Source organism: Vanessa cardui, chromosome Z (genome assembly GCF_905220365.1).
Source record: "Vanessa cardui chromosome Z, ilVanCard2.1, whole genome shotgun sequence".
NCBI classification, from domain to species: Eukaryota; Metazoa; Arthropoda; class Insecta; order Lepidoptera; family Nymphalidae; genus Vanessa; species Vanessa cardui.
In genome coordinates this window covers 3,639,077-3,658,002 of record NC_061154.1, presented here as the reverse complement: position 1 = coordinate 3,658,002, position 18,926 = coordinate 3,639,077, and the positions used below count along the sequence as shown (strand labels likewise).

The 18,926-nt window shown below is 31.7% G+C and overlaps 1 protein-coding gene across 1 annotated transcript; it reads left to right on the top strand.

Moving 5' to 3' along the window:
• Nucleotides 1–511: 511 nt before the first annotated feature.
• On the top strand, nucleotides 512–17,649 carry LOC124543252 (endoplasmic reticulum mannosyl-oligosaccharide 1,2-alpha-mannosidase). The gene is made up of 12 exons (XM_047121405.1): nucleotides 512–856; nucleotides 1,243–1,433; nucleotides 2,759–2,893; nucleotides 6,100–6,205; nucleotides 6,702–6,887; nucleotides 7,793–7,941; nucleotides 8,241–8,429; nucleotides 10,860–11,047; nucleotides 13,939–14,047; nucleotides 15,067–15,246; nucleotides 16,066–16,206; nucleotides 17,373–17,649. Exons 2-12 carry the CDS (start codon nucleotides 1,290–1,292, stop codon nucleotides 17,586–17,588), a joined length of 1,743 nt encoding a protein of 580 aa, XP_046977361.1. The 5' UTR covers nucleotides 512–856; nucleotides 1,243–1,289; the 3' UTR covers nucleotides 17,589–17,649.
• Nucleotides 17,650–18,926: the final 1,277 nt, after the last annotated feature.

Here is an 18,926-nt window from a genome sequence, read left to right as displayed (position 1 = left end):
ACTATTACTTATTAGTATTTTGTCGGTTCATATCAGTTCATAACACAAATTATGTATGTAATTTACTTGTATCAGATTTAAAATAGTATAATAAGTAAAACGCTTCGTTGGAAGTTATAATATTATTCACGTTTTTATTAAATAATTATTTTCGCTGCAAATGATTAGTAGATTATATTTTTGATTATTGTAGTGTTGCTACTTAATAAGTCATAACAAGTAAAAAAGTTTGTGACAATCATAGTTATAACTTTAAATATTACGTAGATACACATGTTGTAAATGATGTAATTTAATGGAAATGCAAAAATAAATAAAAATAATTATTTTACTTTTTTATTTATACTTAAGCTAAAGCTGTTTGCTAAAGCTTGTTGAAATTATAAATAGAATTTATTTTTTTGTACTAAATATTCGCAATCACCAAAAAAATTATAAAAGGCAGGTTTTTTAATTTACAAAAAAAAACTCAGAAATTCATTTATTTATTTATGTATATATCTGTGTATAATCTATAGAAAACTGATGTGGGACCGCTAGCGCTAGGCGCTATCATCAATAAATTCTCTTTGACCGCTACTGAAAATTCCATACATTCTTCGACCCTCTGTGATTTACTTATATTTTTAACGAAATGTAAGTGTATGCTTAGTTTAACTGTATAACAATACAAATATCTTAATGATAAAGCGACAGTGAATTACAATAGTCATTAAAATTTTTGCCTCTATATACAAATAAGTGAAATATTTGCAAAACATAAGATGCACTTTTCTTATTGTAGACGTGGAAGGATATATATTTTGGTGTAAAGTTAATAATCTCAAAAAATATAACGAAGCTGACTAGTGTTACCGTAAGTTTATTTCAGTATCATATTTTTTTGATAGATATAACCTTTAGTTTTCGTACTAGGTTAATGAACTATATTTGAATTTCCGTAGTGTAATTTTTAATATGTGTTGACAAAGATCTAGCTAATTCGGGCATAGAAAATATTTTTATAAATTAAAACACGAACTTATTATTATGTAACATTTATTACATTTATTTTTTAGAGAAATTTGAATATTTCTTAGGATCTTTTATTACCAGACGAGATTATTAAGGACCTAGCATTAATACTTATAAGCATGTTTTTTGTTTTAATTTTATTACACTATTATTATTTTATGAATAAAATTTTTAATTAAGATCGACACTTATTTTAAGAAGAAATTCAAAAATTCTATTAATTTTCAGTAACTATCATGGAAATATCTATCATAAAGTAAGAAATTAAAAACAATATGAATTTGCAACGAGACACTAAAATTGACCTCAGCGGTCCAACAATACCAACAATATTTAAATCTAATAAACTAGATACATGGAACGATAGCGACTCAGATGAAAACTTAGATCAATCAATATCACATAGAAAGATTATAAGGGTGAGTAATGTACTACAAGAAAATTTAATTTTTAATATTTTATGCAATTATTATATTACGCATCATACACACACACAGAAGATTAAGCTGTTGGTATTGAAATGGCTCACTTAAATATTATATGATGTAATATGAAGTATTTAAATTAAAGATTAACATTTTATCTTATCTAAAGAAGCATTTCTTCAAAAACTATCATATGCAAAAAAAATAGTGTTTAATTTTTTTATATATCTATCAACTTATGGATGCCACTAATTTGAGAAATGTGCAAAAAAGATAACAGATGTCATGGTATCAAGATTTGTAAAGGACTCGGTAAAAATGATTGAATGCGAGTTTGAAGAAAAACTTATGACAGTAGTAGACTTATGACTGTTGGTTTGATCTTTTGATTTTTATTTAAAAATAACCATAAAATGTTAATTATAGTCACAGTTTGCATTTGTTGTATCTACAAAAGTCTACAAATTGTTTCTAAATAACTTAATAACATGTTATGTTAAAGTATCTACAGCTTAAATACATTTTTAATTCTAAAAAGACCAGCTACAGTCCAAAAATTATACATTAGAGTACAAGTAACTTAGTATTCTTGTCAATATTAAATAACATGGTGCTCTAGTACAAACTGATATGGGGTCGACCACACTACATTCAGGACAATCTATATTTTATTTACTTTGTGTATACAAAGGAAAAAATATCTTTTCTTAAAAACAAATAATAGTATAACAGCTGATTTATTTATATTGAATCAGTTTTCGAGTTAGTGTAACTAGAGAAACAAAAGTATATCCATTATGAATATTTCTTATATCTAATAAGTAGTAATTAGGTCATACCCTAAATAATATTGCTAATTTACCCCAAATTTAAATAATAAATAGTATAGTACAGTTTACGATACATACAAAGGCATGGTCATAATAAATTGCAGTAACTAAATGAATTTTTAATAAATAGCCATGACGTATGAAATATGTCTTTGCAGTTGTACAATTCCAACTCCTTATTGTACTAGTAACGTCTAACAGTATGGGTTGTATCGGATACCCAATGGTGTGTAATATTATATTAGTATCAACCTTCTTTGTAAATATTCGTCAGTTTAATATTAAAAGTAATATTATTATAATTAAAAAAAAAAAACAATAATTATAATTAGTTTTGTCATATTAAAACTTTGATAAAAAACTATATTTTGAACGGTTATTATTTTTTTTTTAATGTTTTTACGTCTAACAACTATGATTCACGAAGTCTCTTCTGTCAGGTTGATGGATCTGTTATGCTTTTTATAATAACTTGATTTATTTTTACAGAGATGGAACCAGCTCTCTCGGCTGCAAAGGTCTTTGATTTATGTGTTCTTCACTGTATTAGTAACATTAGTAGTGATACTTTGTTTACCGAAACCATCCTCAGATGTGAACAAGATAAAAAGGAAACTTGAACAGGTAAATATGTTTTTTTTTTTTTTATAATTTGTAAAACAACAGAAAGATCTTATTTACATCTTCCGTTTTAATAATATATTTTTTTTTAATGGCTTTTCTTTGTGCCAAGAGGGCACAGATTATTTCGCCAATGTCACGTGCGTATTAATAATGTAAAAAATATAATTGTCAAGCCATGATCTCATCAAAACGTCATGCCATTTACAGTTTTATTTTTTAATTATAAAATTAAAGGAGTGAGTTCTTTGTTGCCTCATTTGGCCAGTATTACGTTCTAGACTCCAGGTTTCTAAATTCGGTCCTGCATAAATGAATAAAAGCGCAATAGCGGAGAGCGGAAACATGACGTCATAAATTAAGTAAACGACATAACGTTTACCGTAACGGCATACGAATCTTACGAGGTTTTCTAGCGTAAAAAAAAATGGTGCACTCCTCGTTCATAAAGAAAAAATGAAACTCATATTGCCAAATCTCAAAATTAAACACAGGTTTTTGTAGGTTTTTTATAGCAATTGTAATTAAACCACATTGAGTAAGAAAACAAATGTACGTACAATTACTGAAAATAAAAAATGATTTGTAATTTTTTTCGCAAATTACACGATTACATGACTTCCGATTTCACACTTAATTGACGGCAAAAGTTTTCAGATTATTTGGATATCAACATAGATCAAAATATTTTAGGTTAAATAAATTTTCGATCATCATCTGATCAATGATTAACATTGCAATGGTATGAAAACCATCGTAAATCTGTAAACTAAGAAGACTAGTAATAAAAATATTTGCCGAAATGATATGACAAAATTATTTTCAATCGTATAGCGCTCTCTGAGTATTCGCATCATGAGTCGTGCAGCAAGTGACGAGTTTCGTAAATTATTCTTATATTTTCTCACTCAGGATTTAATCATGTAATATTAAACTTATTGCTACTCAGAATAAGGTTTAATGTTAAATGACATTTGTTTAATTATAACGGTGATTGCTAGTTTAGATAAGATTTCCGTTACATCTTCTTTGTTGGTAGCGTTAATGTAATATTCTCGGAATAGGTATATTTTAGTTATCAACAACTGCGTTAGTTTTGTGTCTTGCTTATAACGATGCAGTTCCCGTCATCTAGGTGTAGATGTATTACTTAAAATGTTTATGATACTTTAAAAAATATATAATTAGTTAAATAAAATTTCAAACCGAAAGCATTACTGTTTGGCGTTAGAAATTCTGAACTGTGTTTTACACCCAAGCGAGCTTGGTCAAAGAATTAACACCATTTAAAAAATGAAATAAATAAATGGATATTGAAATTCGAGATCTGCTAATCTTACACAGAAAATAAACTTAAAAAATATCATGCTAAATGCTAAATTTGCTAATCAAATGATATTCAATATTCTGTGAGTATATCATTTTGTCATATAAGTTAATTGTCGTTCTGATGGCAACTGTCGCCGCCGTCGTCGTCGGGCAGACGTTATCGCTGTAATATTAATTCCATACACGGTCAGTTGAAAATCGATTTGTCGAAATCATATTCACATAGAATAATCATATTTCGCACGTGACATTGGCGATATAATCTGTGCATTTTGCCACAGATAAAAACTAAAGACAACTATCAACAAAATTATGACATAGCTGTAAAAAAATTTCAAAATATTCTATTTTTAAATTATGCGTGCATTTTTGCCTTTCCGATTCTTTTTTTTCTGTTCTACTGTGTACTAGCTGTGGTGCTCTTACGATTAAAGCGTAGCAGCTGTTGATATCAAATATTGGTTACGGATTGATATCAAATCACCAGCATAGACATAATCGCCATATTTACTATTGTTTATCAAAATGATATTTGATAATTCTAACTTCGAAACTCTGTATTATCACTTTAACTGACGTGTTTTCTCATTAATCGCTTTATTTTTTACAATTCATAAGAATAAGGCTTAGAATCGTTACCGTTAATACTGGATTTAAGAATACTAACTAATCTTTGTTTTGTTAATAAATTTATTATCTTGAATTACTTGAATTCTAGGACTTAGCCGTAAAAAGGAGTATAATAGGAAATAAATAGATAATATCAAAATAAAAAAAAATAATCGAATCATGCAATACCCCAATATGTTTGGCTTTTTTTTATCTTACTTATTCAATACTAGTAGTCGCCCGCGGCTTCCCTGCGCTTTATATTGTTCGTGGTCACGACCAGTTGGGCAAAAAAGTAGCCTCTGTCCTATCTTGGAGTTCAAGTTTGCTTCATACTAAATTTCATCAAATTCGGTTCAGTGTTTTAGTCGTGATACAAACGGACAGACAGAATTACTTTCACATTTATAATATTAATACAGATGATAACTTAAAAACGATGGAGGTTTTTGACCAGCTTTTTGTTGAATAGCAATTTTTGAAAACTACGACTCGGGTCATATAAGCATCTCTTACTATCATCACGATTAATTCACCGGGCTCTATAAATCATACTATTTTGATTTTTAAATATTGATGGCTATATGAAAAGCGATAATTTCCGATCAAATTTCGTTCTATATATGTACTGAAATTTCACGAAGGCAGCGCTTATGGACTTAGTATTTGGCGACGGCGGTATAATTGCCTCTAACGCGAGTTCTATTGATTATTGTTTTGTTTTATACGTCTTATAAGCTCAAGTGTACTTTTAAAATTAAATGATGAATGGGAATGCATTTCGATGTTAATTATACTCGATGAACTGTGTTAATATTCTAGTGCAGTTTCAAACTAAAATTGCCTCTAATTCGAGTACTCTGAATATTTCAATAGTGATAAATCGAATACGAACCAATGGGGGCACATGTGATATACTTTTTTTATACTACTCGTACTTAAATATCTGAATTAATTTTTATATATGATTTCGCTGATTTTCTTCTAAGTTCAGATGGTTTATTTTACAAAAAAGTATTTTTTTTTACTTAATCTATCAACAAGTAAGCGCAACGAATAGAATATTTTATTTTATAAATAAAATTCTTATTTATAATTTTGACTTTGGCTATGGGTACAGCCTTTACCTTATTAATTTATTAATCGTGCTCGGCGGTGAAATATAAGATGAATGAACGCTTCATTGTAACAAAAGATTCCAATGTATATAATATTGTTTAGAGTTTTGTGAAACTGTTTACTTATTATATTGTTAAATAACGTGGTTTCAGGACACCTTGAAAAATGTGTCACAAGTCAAAGAGACAGCGAGTAATTTGGATCAAGTGAAAAAGGTCGTATACGACATTGAAGTAAATGAAAGGCCCGTATTTTCAGGTAATATACTTAATTACACTTAGGACACTTCCGTACTTACCTGTACCTGTATATCAGCTGATTATTAGATCAAACCAAATCAAAGTCCTTCTGTACTTTTCCTTACTTTACTAAGTTTAGTAGTCAATACATTAATATATATTTTTTAACAATTTTTAAAACACTAGTTTCCGCAGGCGTTTGATAATAAAAAAATTAATAACTGTTGACTTCCAGGCAGGATATATTAATTTAAATAATTGTATTAACTCACATGAATGTATTTTTTTTTAAATGTTGAAAAAGAGTAACTACTGTGTTTCTTGCCGTTTCTTCTCGGTAGAATCTGCTTTCCGAACCGGTGGTAGCTTCACTTAATTGTTAAATGACGATTCAAAAGTGCTTGTAAAAGCCCACTTGAATAAAGTATATTTTGATTTTTGTTACACATAGGTAGAAAAATATTTGCTTTTGATTTATTTTTGGAGCGCATTTGTTAAGTGATCCCTGGTTCCAGGTCCGGGTAACGCTCGCCAATTCGCCGTGGTTGAATCCTTCAAGCACGCATGGAGGGGCTACAAGGAGCACGCCTGGGGTCACGATAACTTGAAGCCGGTCTCTGGAATGGCGTACGATTGGTTCTCGCTCGGACTTACCATTGTCGACAGCCTCGATACGGCATATATTATGGGATGTAATGAAGGTATGTATGGATCATTAATTACGTCTTTTTTATGGAATAGGTTGCCGGACGATCATGTACATGGGCCAACTGATGGTAAGTGGTAACCATTACTCATAGACATTGACGCTGTAAGAAATATTAACTATTTCTTACATCGTCAATGAGCCACCAACCTTGGGAACTAATATGTTATTTCTCTTGTGCCTGTAGTTACACTGGCTCACTAACCCTTCAAACTGGATCACAACAATACCAATAACTGTTGTTTATCGGTAGAATATCTAATGAGTAGGTGGTATCTACCCAGACGGGCTTGCACAAAGCCCTACCACTAAGTAAAATTGCTACAAATTCAACTAGTCTATAGGATTCAGAAAGCTGTCAGTATGTCACTCCCGTGGCGTCATCATGAGCCTAATCTCTATTTGAGAGTAAATATTAGGTAGAGAGTATCAGATGGAGTAGTGTGTCTACATTTGTCATAGACTTATCTTCGTGCCCATATTAGTCTGTTGGTTCACAGTATAAACTTTAGTTTATAATAAATTTGCGCTCTCGATCGACCTCGAACACGTACAATTATATAAAGCAAGGCGTCGCACACACACACACACACACACACGCGCACGCACACGCACGCACACACACACACACACACACACACACACACACACACACACAGACACACACTTTAAACAAAAAAACTGCATCAAAATCCATTCCGTTGTATTAAAAACCAAATCATACATAGGGACAGACAGCGATAAGCAAATTCGTTTTTTACTATGTAACGATTTATGTTATGAAGAAGAAGAACGTAAGGAAACCTGCATGAAACTCTGCCATATCTGTAAGCAACCTGCAGTTGAGCAGTATTGTCGAATATTCTGGAAACTTGTCTCTAATATTCTACTTAATTTCAGAGTTCGAGGAAGGCAAGCAATGGATAAAAAACGAATTGATATTCACTAAGAACAAAGATGTAAATTTCTTCGAGGTGACAATCAGAGTTCTCGGCGCTCTGCTAACTAACTATCATTTCACGGAAGATACACTATTCCTCGATAAAGCTGTGAGTATCTGACGAGTCAGATTGTAATCTAACGAATTTTGTAATTTTACGGTAACATAAATAACAAGATTGAACAAAAAAAACTCATTTCACAGCCCCTAAATCCTAGTGTTATTTCTCCATCCGAAATCTGTATCAGTATCAGTATCGAAGATAGAATACCTTAGTAGTAATAATAGTTGTTTTTTTCTAATCGATATTTAAATTTCTATCATGAATCAAATGGTAGTTTTGTTCCAAAGCTTTATAAGAATGTTTTACAATTGTTCAATTGTTTTTGAATATATGTTACATTACAGAAAGATCTCGGTGAACGCTTAATGGCTGCTTTTTCATCACCATCTGGAATTCCGTATTCGGATGTTAACCTCGGCACTCGAACGGCACACGCACCCGAGTGGTCGCATTACAGTACCACCGCTGAGGTTACCACCGTTCAGTTGGAATTCCGAGAGCTCTCCAGGGCCACCAACAATCCAATGTTTGAGGTAAAATATATATATAACATATATATTTATAGTAAGACACAAATTAGATGTAGCATCGGAAAATGCAATGAAATGAAAATAAAACCGATTACAGCCGATTTTCACGACCAATAGAAATAGCGCCCTATCGCGCCATTCGACGCTATTCGTCGCTATAGATTCACGCGTCAGAAAGCAAGTGCGTGTAAATCGTCGTGTCTAATTGACGAATATATTCGGTCATATGATATTACAAGTTATATTGATATTGATAATTTGGGATAACGTACTCAATTCGGATGTGATCGGTTTTACGAATTTAGCCGATGCTACATCTGAGTTGTGTTGTACTATAATTAAATATTTATTATATTTGTAAATTGTTTTAAGTGCCCAAATCATTATGATGTTGCGTTGTCTTAATGCTAGCGATTATTATGAGGTTGTGCGATGTTATTAACCTTTTATAAATAGCCACGGCGAATATAATAATTGCTTATTCATTTGATAATTTTCTATGATTGCAATTGCGAAAGTAATACATTAAAAAATGGCTGAGTAATGTATTTTTATGTCTACTTGAATGAAATACTGACTGGTATGTTTTAAAAATGTCGCAAAATATTAGTACATAGTATTGTATTAGCTTACGTAAAAATATTATTTGATGACGCATTTCCTTATTGACTTGCATTGTTTTGTCTCTCAGTATATTTTTTGCTAAGATTTAATGTTTATATAATTATATTATTTGTGTTTAAGTAATGTTTGGCATGCGCTGCGAAGATTCTTTAAAACTGTACAAATTATCGTTTCTTGTCAATTTTTTATGGAAGATAAAATAGAAAATCGGTTTCACGTAATGAAAACCGTATGCTTTCGCATCTCCAATTAAATGTTGTTTGATATTTTTGTATGGAGAATACATACAATATGTTTTGATGTATGTTACCTTACATATATTCTATTTTACTGTCCTACATAACAGCAACAATAATACAACAACAGCCTGTAAATTTCCCACTGCTGGGCTAAGGCCTCTCCTCCCTTTGAGGAGAAGGTTGGGAACATCTTCCACCACGCTGTTCCAATTGGCGGGTTGGTGGAATACACATGTGGCAGAATTTCTATGAAATTAGACATGCAGGTTTCTTCACGATGTTTTCCTTCACCACCGAGCGCGAGATGAATTAAAAACACAAATTAAGCACATTTATATTACTGGTGCTTGACTGGGCTTGAACCCGCAATCATCGGTTAAGATGCGATGTCCTACATAATATATATTTATTCATAATTTTTAATACGTGCTGATATAAGCGAAATAAAACACCAAATAACAAAACTGTAAAATTTGATTACGCTAATAAAAAAATGCTTATCGATCCTTATGCATTGTGACTAACATTAATATTAAGGAAATTTTAAATATACTAAACAGCTCATTATATTGTACAGACAGATTTTACTACACTCCTTTCAAAAATTACAATAATCTACCTAAAAATAAGCTATGCTTTATTTATTTGACGACTTCCGTGGTCGAGTAGTGTGTGCACCGGTTTTTAAGGGTCTATCTGAGGTCCCGGGTTCGATTCCCGGCCTAGTCGATTGAGAAAAAGTTTGATAGTTTTTCGTGTTGTATTGGGTTTGGGTGTTTGTGGTACTGTCGTTTTTTTTCCTATTTTCCATAACACAAGTACTTCAGCTACTTACATTGGGATCAGTAATGTATGTGATGTTGTCTAATAAATAATATTAATATTTTTTTTAAATGCAAAAGCAATATGTCAAAGCGAATGAGCGAGTGTCTTGAATAAAACAAAGTGCGTACTATGAGTATCAGGATGAAAGCGAAATTGAAATTGAAACGATTTATTTCTTTATGCGCTTAATATTTTAACTAATCATTTCGAATTAAGCCTCATAACTGTTATTTTACTTGCAATAATTATTGATTAACTGTGTGTGAGATAAACAGTCGTCTCTTTTTAAAAAGGGAGAGGTTTGTTTTCCAACAGTATGTATAGTACGACACAACCTATATGTAGCATCGGCAATTCAATACTGCCGATTTATACAACCAACAGAAAAGCTCTGTCGCGCCACACGATGCTATTTGTCGATATAGATATCGCGTGAGTTCAACTTGAGAAAGCAAGTGCATGTAAATCGACGTGTCAAATTGACGAATATATTAAGTCATAGGATATTATAAGGCATTACGTTTGTGTAAAGATCATATTCACATAAGAAATAAATATTGATAATTTGGGATAGCGTACTTCAATCGGATGTGATCGGTTTTACGAATTTTGCCGATGCTGCATCTAAGTTGTGTCGTACTATACACTCATAAGTGGTATCTTTGAATTCACAATACAATGTGTGTGTGTGTGTGTGTGGAAAAATCTCTACTATTAACTAAGTCTTGAAACGTTTTTAATACAGGATGCAGCAACGGCGGTATCAGAGAAAATTCACCAGTTACCGAAGAAGCACGGTCTGGTACCGATATTCATAAATCCAAACACCGGTCACTTCCTACCGCACGCTACGATCACGCTCGGCGCCCGAGGGGACAGCTACTACGAATACCTCCTGAAACAATGGCTGCAGACCGGAAAGACTATCAATTAGTGAGTATAACAACAACAACAACAAGAACAACCTGTAAATTCCCACTGCTGGGCTAAAGGCCTCCTCTCCCTTTGAGGAGAAAATTTGGAACTTATTCCCACCACGCTGTTCCAATGCGTAGAATATACACATGGCAGAATTTCTATGAAGTTTGACATGCATGTTTCCTCACGATGTTTTCCTTCACCGCTGTGCACGAGATGAATTATAAAGACCAATTAAGTACATGAATCAGCGGTGTTTGCCTGGATTTGAAGTAGTTTGAACCCGCAATCATCGGTTAAGACGTGCTCTAACCACTGGGCCATCTCGACTCTTCGATGGTAATGCTTGGATAAATCCCGGCTGCTGAATCTCATTCTCGGACATCGGCAAGACATATTTTACCTCGCACAAATACTTTGTGGAACCAAGTCCGAACCGATACGACTTGGGAACCTACAAGAAGAGTATCTACTTATAATGTATACCCGTGGTAGGATTCTCTAGGCACTGAAGTGTAAGCCAGTGTAACTACAGGCACAAGGGACATAACATCTTAGTTCCCAAGGTTGGTGGCACATTGACGATGTAAGGAATAGTTAATATTTCTTACAGCGTCATTGTCTATGGGTGATGGTGACCACATACCATCAGGTGGCCTATATGCTTGTCGGCTAACCTATACCACAAAAAAGAGTGCTCTCAGGTTTCTAACTCCAAGCTCATTTAGTGTACATTGAGCTGAAACCCAAAGGTATGCAGAGTATGCACTCGGGTGGCTTTTAGACTTATACGTCATTGTTGACGTTTTCAATATCAAAAGCAAGAATTAAAATACGTGTTTCAAGTGCATTCGTTACCAACGAAAACATTAATTTATTTTATCAGAATTAACCCAAGACTCGTGTCTATTATGCGCCATATTAAGAGTTAGTATTTTAAGCATACAAGCTGAAGATATTATTTTCAGTATCGGATTTACAAATTTGCCGCTAGTAGGCTGTTAAATAATGTCCGCCTCTGACTGGTTACTGTTACTGTTAGTTTAGTTCACAATCATATTAATTACAAATTACATTTATTCTGAAATTGCAACTTTATGATTTGTGTTCTATCGTCCTCATTATATGAGTTTTTCCGATTACTAGTATGATTATGAACTATCACCTAGTTCATACTAGTAACCGATTACCTATTTCTACCTATTTCTACCTAATAACCTATTTCTGTCAGTTACTAGATTATTTTTGCAACCCATTATGTAGTGACGAGTATACGGATTGAAGGATAATGTTTATCTTTACATAGTATAAAACAAAGTCACTTTTTCTGTCCCTATGTCCCTTTGTACGCTTTAATCTTCAATCAAAACTACGCAACGGATTTTGATGCAGTTTTTTTAATAGATAGAGTGATTCGGGAGGAAGGTTTTTATATGTAACACATAGACAATATTGTTAAGTAACACTGATAATTCAAAAGTTTCTCATGTAATGTCGTAAATTTTTTAATTTTTTTGCGCTTACATTGTAAACGCTGGCTGAACCCTACTAGATAGATCAAAATAATGTACTACAGAATTGTACACCTCAAAAATGTCTACAAAAAAGTCCGCGTTGGTATATGTCTATCTCTTAAAGATAACCCACAATAAACATTTTTTTATGTTTTATTTTTACGAGAAAACAAGGTTTATTTTCGAAGCGATTTTAAGCAATATAGCATTAATCCTTATCCAATTAGGTACTTTCAATAAATTGTACATTAAATATAGATCAATACGGTCCTTTGCAGCATATGTAATTTAAATGAATATTTTCGAAGATATTACAGTTTTAAAACGCACGGACATAGCGGTTTGTATTTCCTAATGAGTGAAGACTGTGTACATTGTACCTATTTCTTACTACTACATCGTACAAAAAATCTTTTCCTGTCTGTGCCTAAATCTTTAAAACTATGCAACGGATTTTGATGAGGTTTTTTTTAATAGATAGGGTCATTTAAAGAGAATGATTTTGTATATATGAAACTCGGAAAATATAGTTAAGTAACACTGATAATTTTAAAAGTTTCTAATGTGATGTAGTAAATTTATAATTTTTTTGCGCTTACATTGTAAACGCTGACTGAACCCTACCTCACCTCAAAAATGGCTACAAAAATTCCGCTATGGTATATGTCTATCTCTTAAAGATAACCCACAATAATTTTTTTTTTATCTTTTATATTTACTAGAATAAATGGCTTATTTTCGAAGCGATTTTAAGCAATATAACATTAATCCTTATCCAATTAAGTACCTTAAATAAATTTTGCATTCAATATAGATCAATACGGCCCTTTACAGCATGTAATTTAAATGAATATTTTCGAAGATATTACAGTTTTAACACGCAGGCAGATAGCGTTTTGTGTTTCCTAAGGATCGAAAACTGTTTATATTGCATCTATTTGTTATCACTGCATAGCATGAGTGAGTGATTTAAAGAGAATGTTTTTTTGTATATATAATACGTGAACAATATAGTAGATAAACACTGATAATTTTAGAGGTTTCTAATGTGATGTCGTTAATAAAGAAATTCAGTAGTATATTTGGTATCAGTATTGTGCGAAGCTGGGGCGGGTCGCTAGTATATTATAATTAATATAAGTTTATTTTTTATTTCTTTAAAATAAAAAAATGGGATAAATTTGCCGCCCCGCTAAATGTATTGGTAAATCCGCTACTGATTATTTTAGGCAAAGGACAGATCAATACTAGAAATGATTTATTTGAAGATTATTGTTATTCTATTAAGATTCTATGTGTCTAATATTTATTCAACGAATAAATTGTTAGTGTATATGAAAAATAATTTGAAAAGACAATATAAAATAGTTTGTTTTAACATTTAATTTTTAGTTTACTGGATGACTACGTGACCGCCATAGAAGGCGTCAGAGAATATTTAGCAAAGCGGTCTTCACCAAACAAACGATTATTCATTGGCGAACTGGCATCTGGATCAGAGGTGAGTTTCTTTATATGCATATTTTGTCAACGCAAACTTAAAATTGACATTATGATGAGAGAATCAAGTGGTCAAATATATATATTATATAGAAACACAAATTCTCTTTTATGGATATTTGACCGAAGACAGTGATTACCGTGAACCCGGCATACTCTTTGATTTTCTCGGCGACAACGCTGACAAATTTAGTAAGAGTAAAAGGGGGCTTTGGTTTACTTTTAAGTCTTTATTCTTTATAGTAATTTGACATGTGTATGACAAGTCGGACGATTTTGAGTGAAAAACAAAATGTAGAAATATTTACATACGATCGGCCAATTTCAATAATACGTGTTTAAATCAAATTATTTTATTACTTTTTTAGTGATCACTTTGAAGTCGGTGTTATTTTTTTTTTAAATATTTTATCCATAACACAAGTCATTGTAAATTGGAATCAGAGTAATGTATGTGATGTTGTCTCATATTTATTTTATTGTTATTAATTATAAAGAAACGACCGTCCTCATCAAAACATCAATGAAATTTGAAATTCCTATTCCCAATTATAATAATTATTTTTATTTGGGGTTTGGAAGGAATTGTCAAAATGAAAAATTGAGTTACAGTAAATTACAGATGTTTTGAAAAATATAAATGATAACTTGAAATGAAAATTGAAATTCCACTAAAAGATTCATGTTGTATATGAATTGTAAATTTTTCTGAAATTATATACAAAGTCAGATTCATTAAATAACGTTGATTGGTTACCGATTGGCACATCAGCTGCCATCGACCAATAATAAAGTCAAGATTATGTTAAAAACTAAGTTCCTCAATCTATCATTATCAATAATTTTAGAATATGTTATGAATATGTATATATTAATTTGAATAGATAAATCCAGTGGGGTTGTTACATCGTTGTCTGTATAAACAAAGCATGTATAATGATATTCAATAAATAAATAAAATAAACAAATAAAATAAATATGATCTGTAATAATGGAAATTACCGATATATATTATTTCAGGCATTCAATCCTAAAATGGATCATCTCACGTGCTTCTTACCTGGAACTCTGGCACTGGGTCATGCCAATGGCCTGCCCGGTTGGCACATGACAATGGCTGAAGAACTACTCTATACATGCTACTTGACATATGCAGCTCATCCTACTTTCTTGGCACCAGAGATAACGCACTTTAACATGGTGATTATGCCTTGGATTTTTGTTTGGATCAACATTTCAAAAGTTATAAATAAATCAAAAATTAAGCACTAACTCCAATAGGCTATTGGAATGGTTTTTAAAATCCATTTTATATTATTTAGTAGAAGTTAAGGACCCCAGTTGATTTTATTATTTCTAGTACATATTTGCCGAAAAATATCATATTAAAAGTTCCATATTTAAATAACGCGCGAAAAATGCCGCTTGGACAATATGGCGCTGCAATGGGGTCGGTGAGGTCACTTTTTGTATTTTAATCTGTGGTACATATAGTAGAAAAACAAAGTTTACAAGAAAGTGACTTCATCATAAGCCCGGCCAATTATTTTCAACTGTCGTTAGTAAATAACCATTTTTAAACTCATAATATACACTGATTACAATAATTCACAATTTATTTTTCGCATTGTCAAAATTCCTGGTTTGAACGAATTACCTTATTGGTTAAGAACTTTTTGCTCCTCACTTGATTTTATTAATTATTTGTTTAATACAGAGCAGCTTTATATAATAAATATATCTAGCTCCATCACTTTTTATCCGTTATTTTATTAAATAGATTTTCTAGACTTACGCCCAATTATCGGGTAACATAAGTGATCCATAAATTGTCCTTTTTATTCCATTAAATGTAACCAAGATTTATTTTATTCAATATATAAAAACTCTTTCTATAAGATTTATTTGAAGTTAGTTTCCAATTTAATTAAACGCATTTTGGTATCCTTAGTTGCTGGGTAAGACTCCATCATATTTTTTTATAACAGCCTCTTTTAACGCCCGTTTTTTAACTTTAAGGTCAGTGCAACTGACGATATGTACACAAAGACAGCGGATGCCCATAGTCTCTTGCGGCCGGAATTTGTCGAGAGTCTCTGGTACATGTACCAGTTAACTGGTAACACAACCTACCAGGACTGGGGATGGCAGATCTATCAGGTATTGTTTTTTTTTTTAATTCTCTTGATATACATCTTGATAACTGAGCTGAGATTGCCCAGTGGTTAGAACGCGTGCATCTTAACCGATGATTGCGGTTTCAAACCCATGGTACTATATATATGTGCTTAATTTGTGTTTATAATAATTATAAATTTTAATAAGCATAAATGAATTATTCATCTCGTGCTCGGCGGTGAAGGAAAACATCGTGAGGAAACCTGCATGTGTCTAATTTCAAAGAAATTCTGCCACATGTGCATTCCACCAACCCGCATTAGAACAGCGTGGTGGATGTTCCAAACCCTCTCTTCATTAGGAGAGGAGGCCTTAACCCAACAGTGGGAAATTTACGGGCTGCTACTTTTCTAGATATAGGTACGATCACAACAATTCATAAGAATATGTTATACGATTTATTAGGATCCATCCTTTGGAATTTTCATTTCATTCGTAATACTAAGCATTATTAATTAGCAGTGTGAATCCTATATAATTATACTGTTAGTTAGTTTTTAACCACCCGGTATTGCACAAATCCATTTTTTATAAAGATTGCCACATTTATGGTTTTTGTGGAAGTTGTTGGGAAATATCTTGGAAGTTCAGGGGACGTGGGTATTCTGAATTGGTTTTTTTGAAGGGAGGTGTTGCTTCATGTAGTGCCTATTTCACAGCCATGTAAAAAATCTATACAGAAAATAATGTTGATCTAATTTTTATTATATAAAACAATAGCGTTATATAAATGATAGAATATTCACACATTCTAGCATTGATTGGTGATGGTATTTAACTATCGACGATTAGACCGGGAGATGATAATGACAAAATATTTGGTCATTTGTACCAGTATGGCGGTTCTTCAGGGGTCTAATCACGTAAAGGCAAAAAGGAAAATGATGGTCGTAACGCTCGTACCGGCGGCCCACTCGCGTGGGCGTTAATCGAACGCATCGGAAAAATAACGAGTGTCGAACAATTTCCAATCCAAAAAAAATCATCACGACGCGTAACATGCGCGCAACTCCATACATATTCACGGGCGTGACAACAGTCACCATGACAAAAATCACCAGTGCGCGCTAGCTCTAATACTAGTAAATTTGGAAGAATGAAACCTACTTAAAAATTCTATTAAATCGAATTTATCTTAAAATTTTCAGGGTTTCGAGAAATACGCCAAAGTACCCAACGGTTACACATCCCTCGCGAACGTGAAATCCGAGAAGCCTATACCAAGGGACATGATGGAATCCTTCTTTATGTCAGAAACCCTCAAGTACCTCTACCTTCTGTTTAGTGAGGACAGGTACATCATCGACCTCAACAAATACGTCATCAATTCTGAGGCCCATCCGTTGCCCGTACACAAGAACTAGTGTATAAACATACGGAACCCATTTGAAATGTACAGGATTTCAAGGGAACATCTTAAATGTACGTAGTCAATGTTTAAGTTATTTTTTTTTTTATACAAAAATTTTGTTTATATTGAGTTGTTTGTTAAATAATTTCATATCAGACACAATTAAAATATTAATTTATTATAAATGTAACTTAAATCACAATTTGTCATAATAAAATTAATTATACGTAAATAAATGTCGTTAGTTATCGATGTTTCAATATAATGGAAGTACTGACGGCTCAATAGTTGGGTAATTGGCACATTTTACAATTTATAATCAATTCATAAAAAAGTCTTACGATAGTAAATGGTCTTATACAAACTTTAAATAAAAGTACAGTATAGAACACAGCATCTGTATGGCTTGCAATTAATTATTCTTCATGAGATGCCATATGAAGTTACTTCAAATTCCAAGTACTTAGTAAATAATATTATTAAATATAAAAAATATGCTGGAATTTATTTAATTTTTTTACATTTTGGTGGATTAATATGTCACTGAGCCCTGTAGTGCCAAAATGTATCAAAACTGCACGAAAAGTTATATTTAGCTGAAATATGATCACTGTGTTTTATATTTTCGTTTTGATTCATTTCGGCGCTCGTATTCTCGATAAAAAAATTAAGAATATATCACTTCATTAATTTAATATTTATATTAATAATATACATAATACAATATGTATTTAGTTACACTATAGTTTATCCTCACAATACTTTTTTTTATAAAATTATTGTTACTAAAATTGTTATAGTGTTAGCATATTCACAGCTTAGGTATAATTTCATATACTATGCCAGTACTATTTATTTAATTTTTTTTTAGTCTAATTGGCATTTTATAACATAACAATAATATATAAGTCTGAAATCTAGTGATTTTATTTTCAAATTTATTATACTACTAAAAAATTGTAAAAAAAAAAACTTACTAAATTAGACGCCAAAAACGAATAGTACCCTTTATCTGCAGACAACGGTCTTGTTAAGATTAGAATAAGCGAAACACTGAATTATTTATAATTAATAAAATTCTTTCTATATAAGAGATTCGATCTCGAAGTATGCCACCCATTTATGAGCTTAGCTTATTTTATATGAATATTGATATGATATGTAAATATATGTTCCTAGTATCTTAACAATGCAATATTTATTATTTAATTCGATATCACAATTCCATAGTCAATATATAACAGGTTTCATATAGTACGTAAATATTTAATTATATACTTATGTTACAGTCAGAACTCTTTTCGGTTAAAATTACATAACTAGGATTATAGAATATAGGATGGGTTCATTT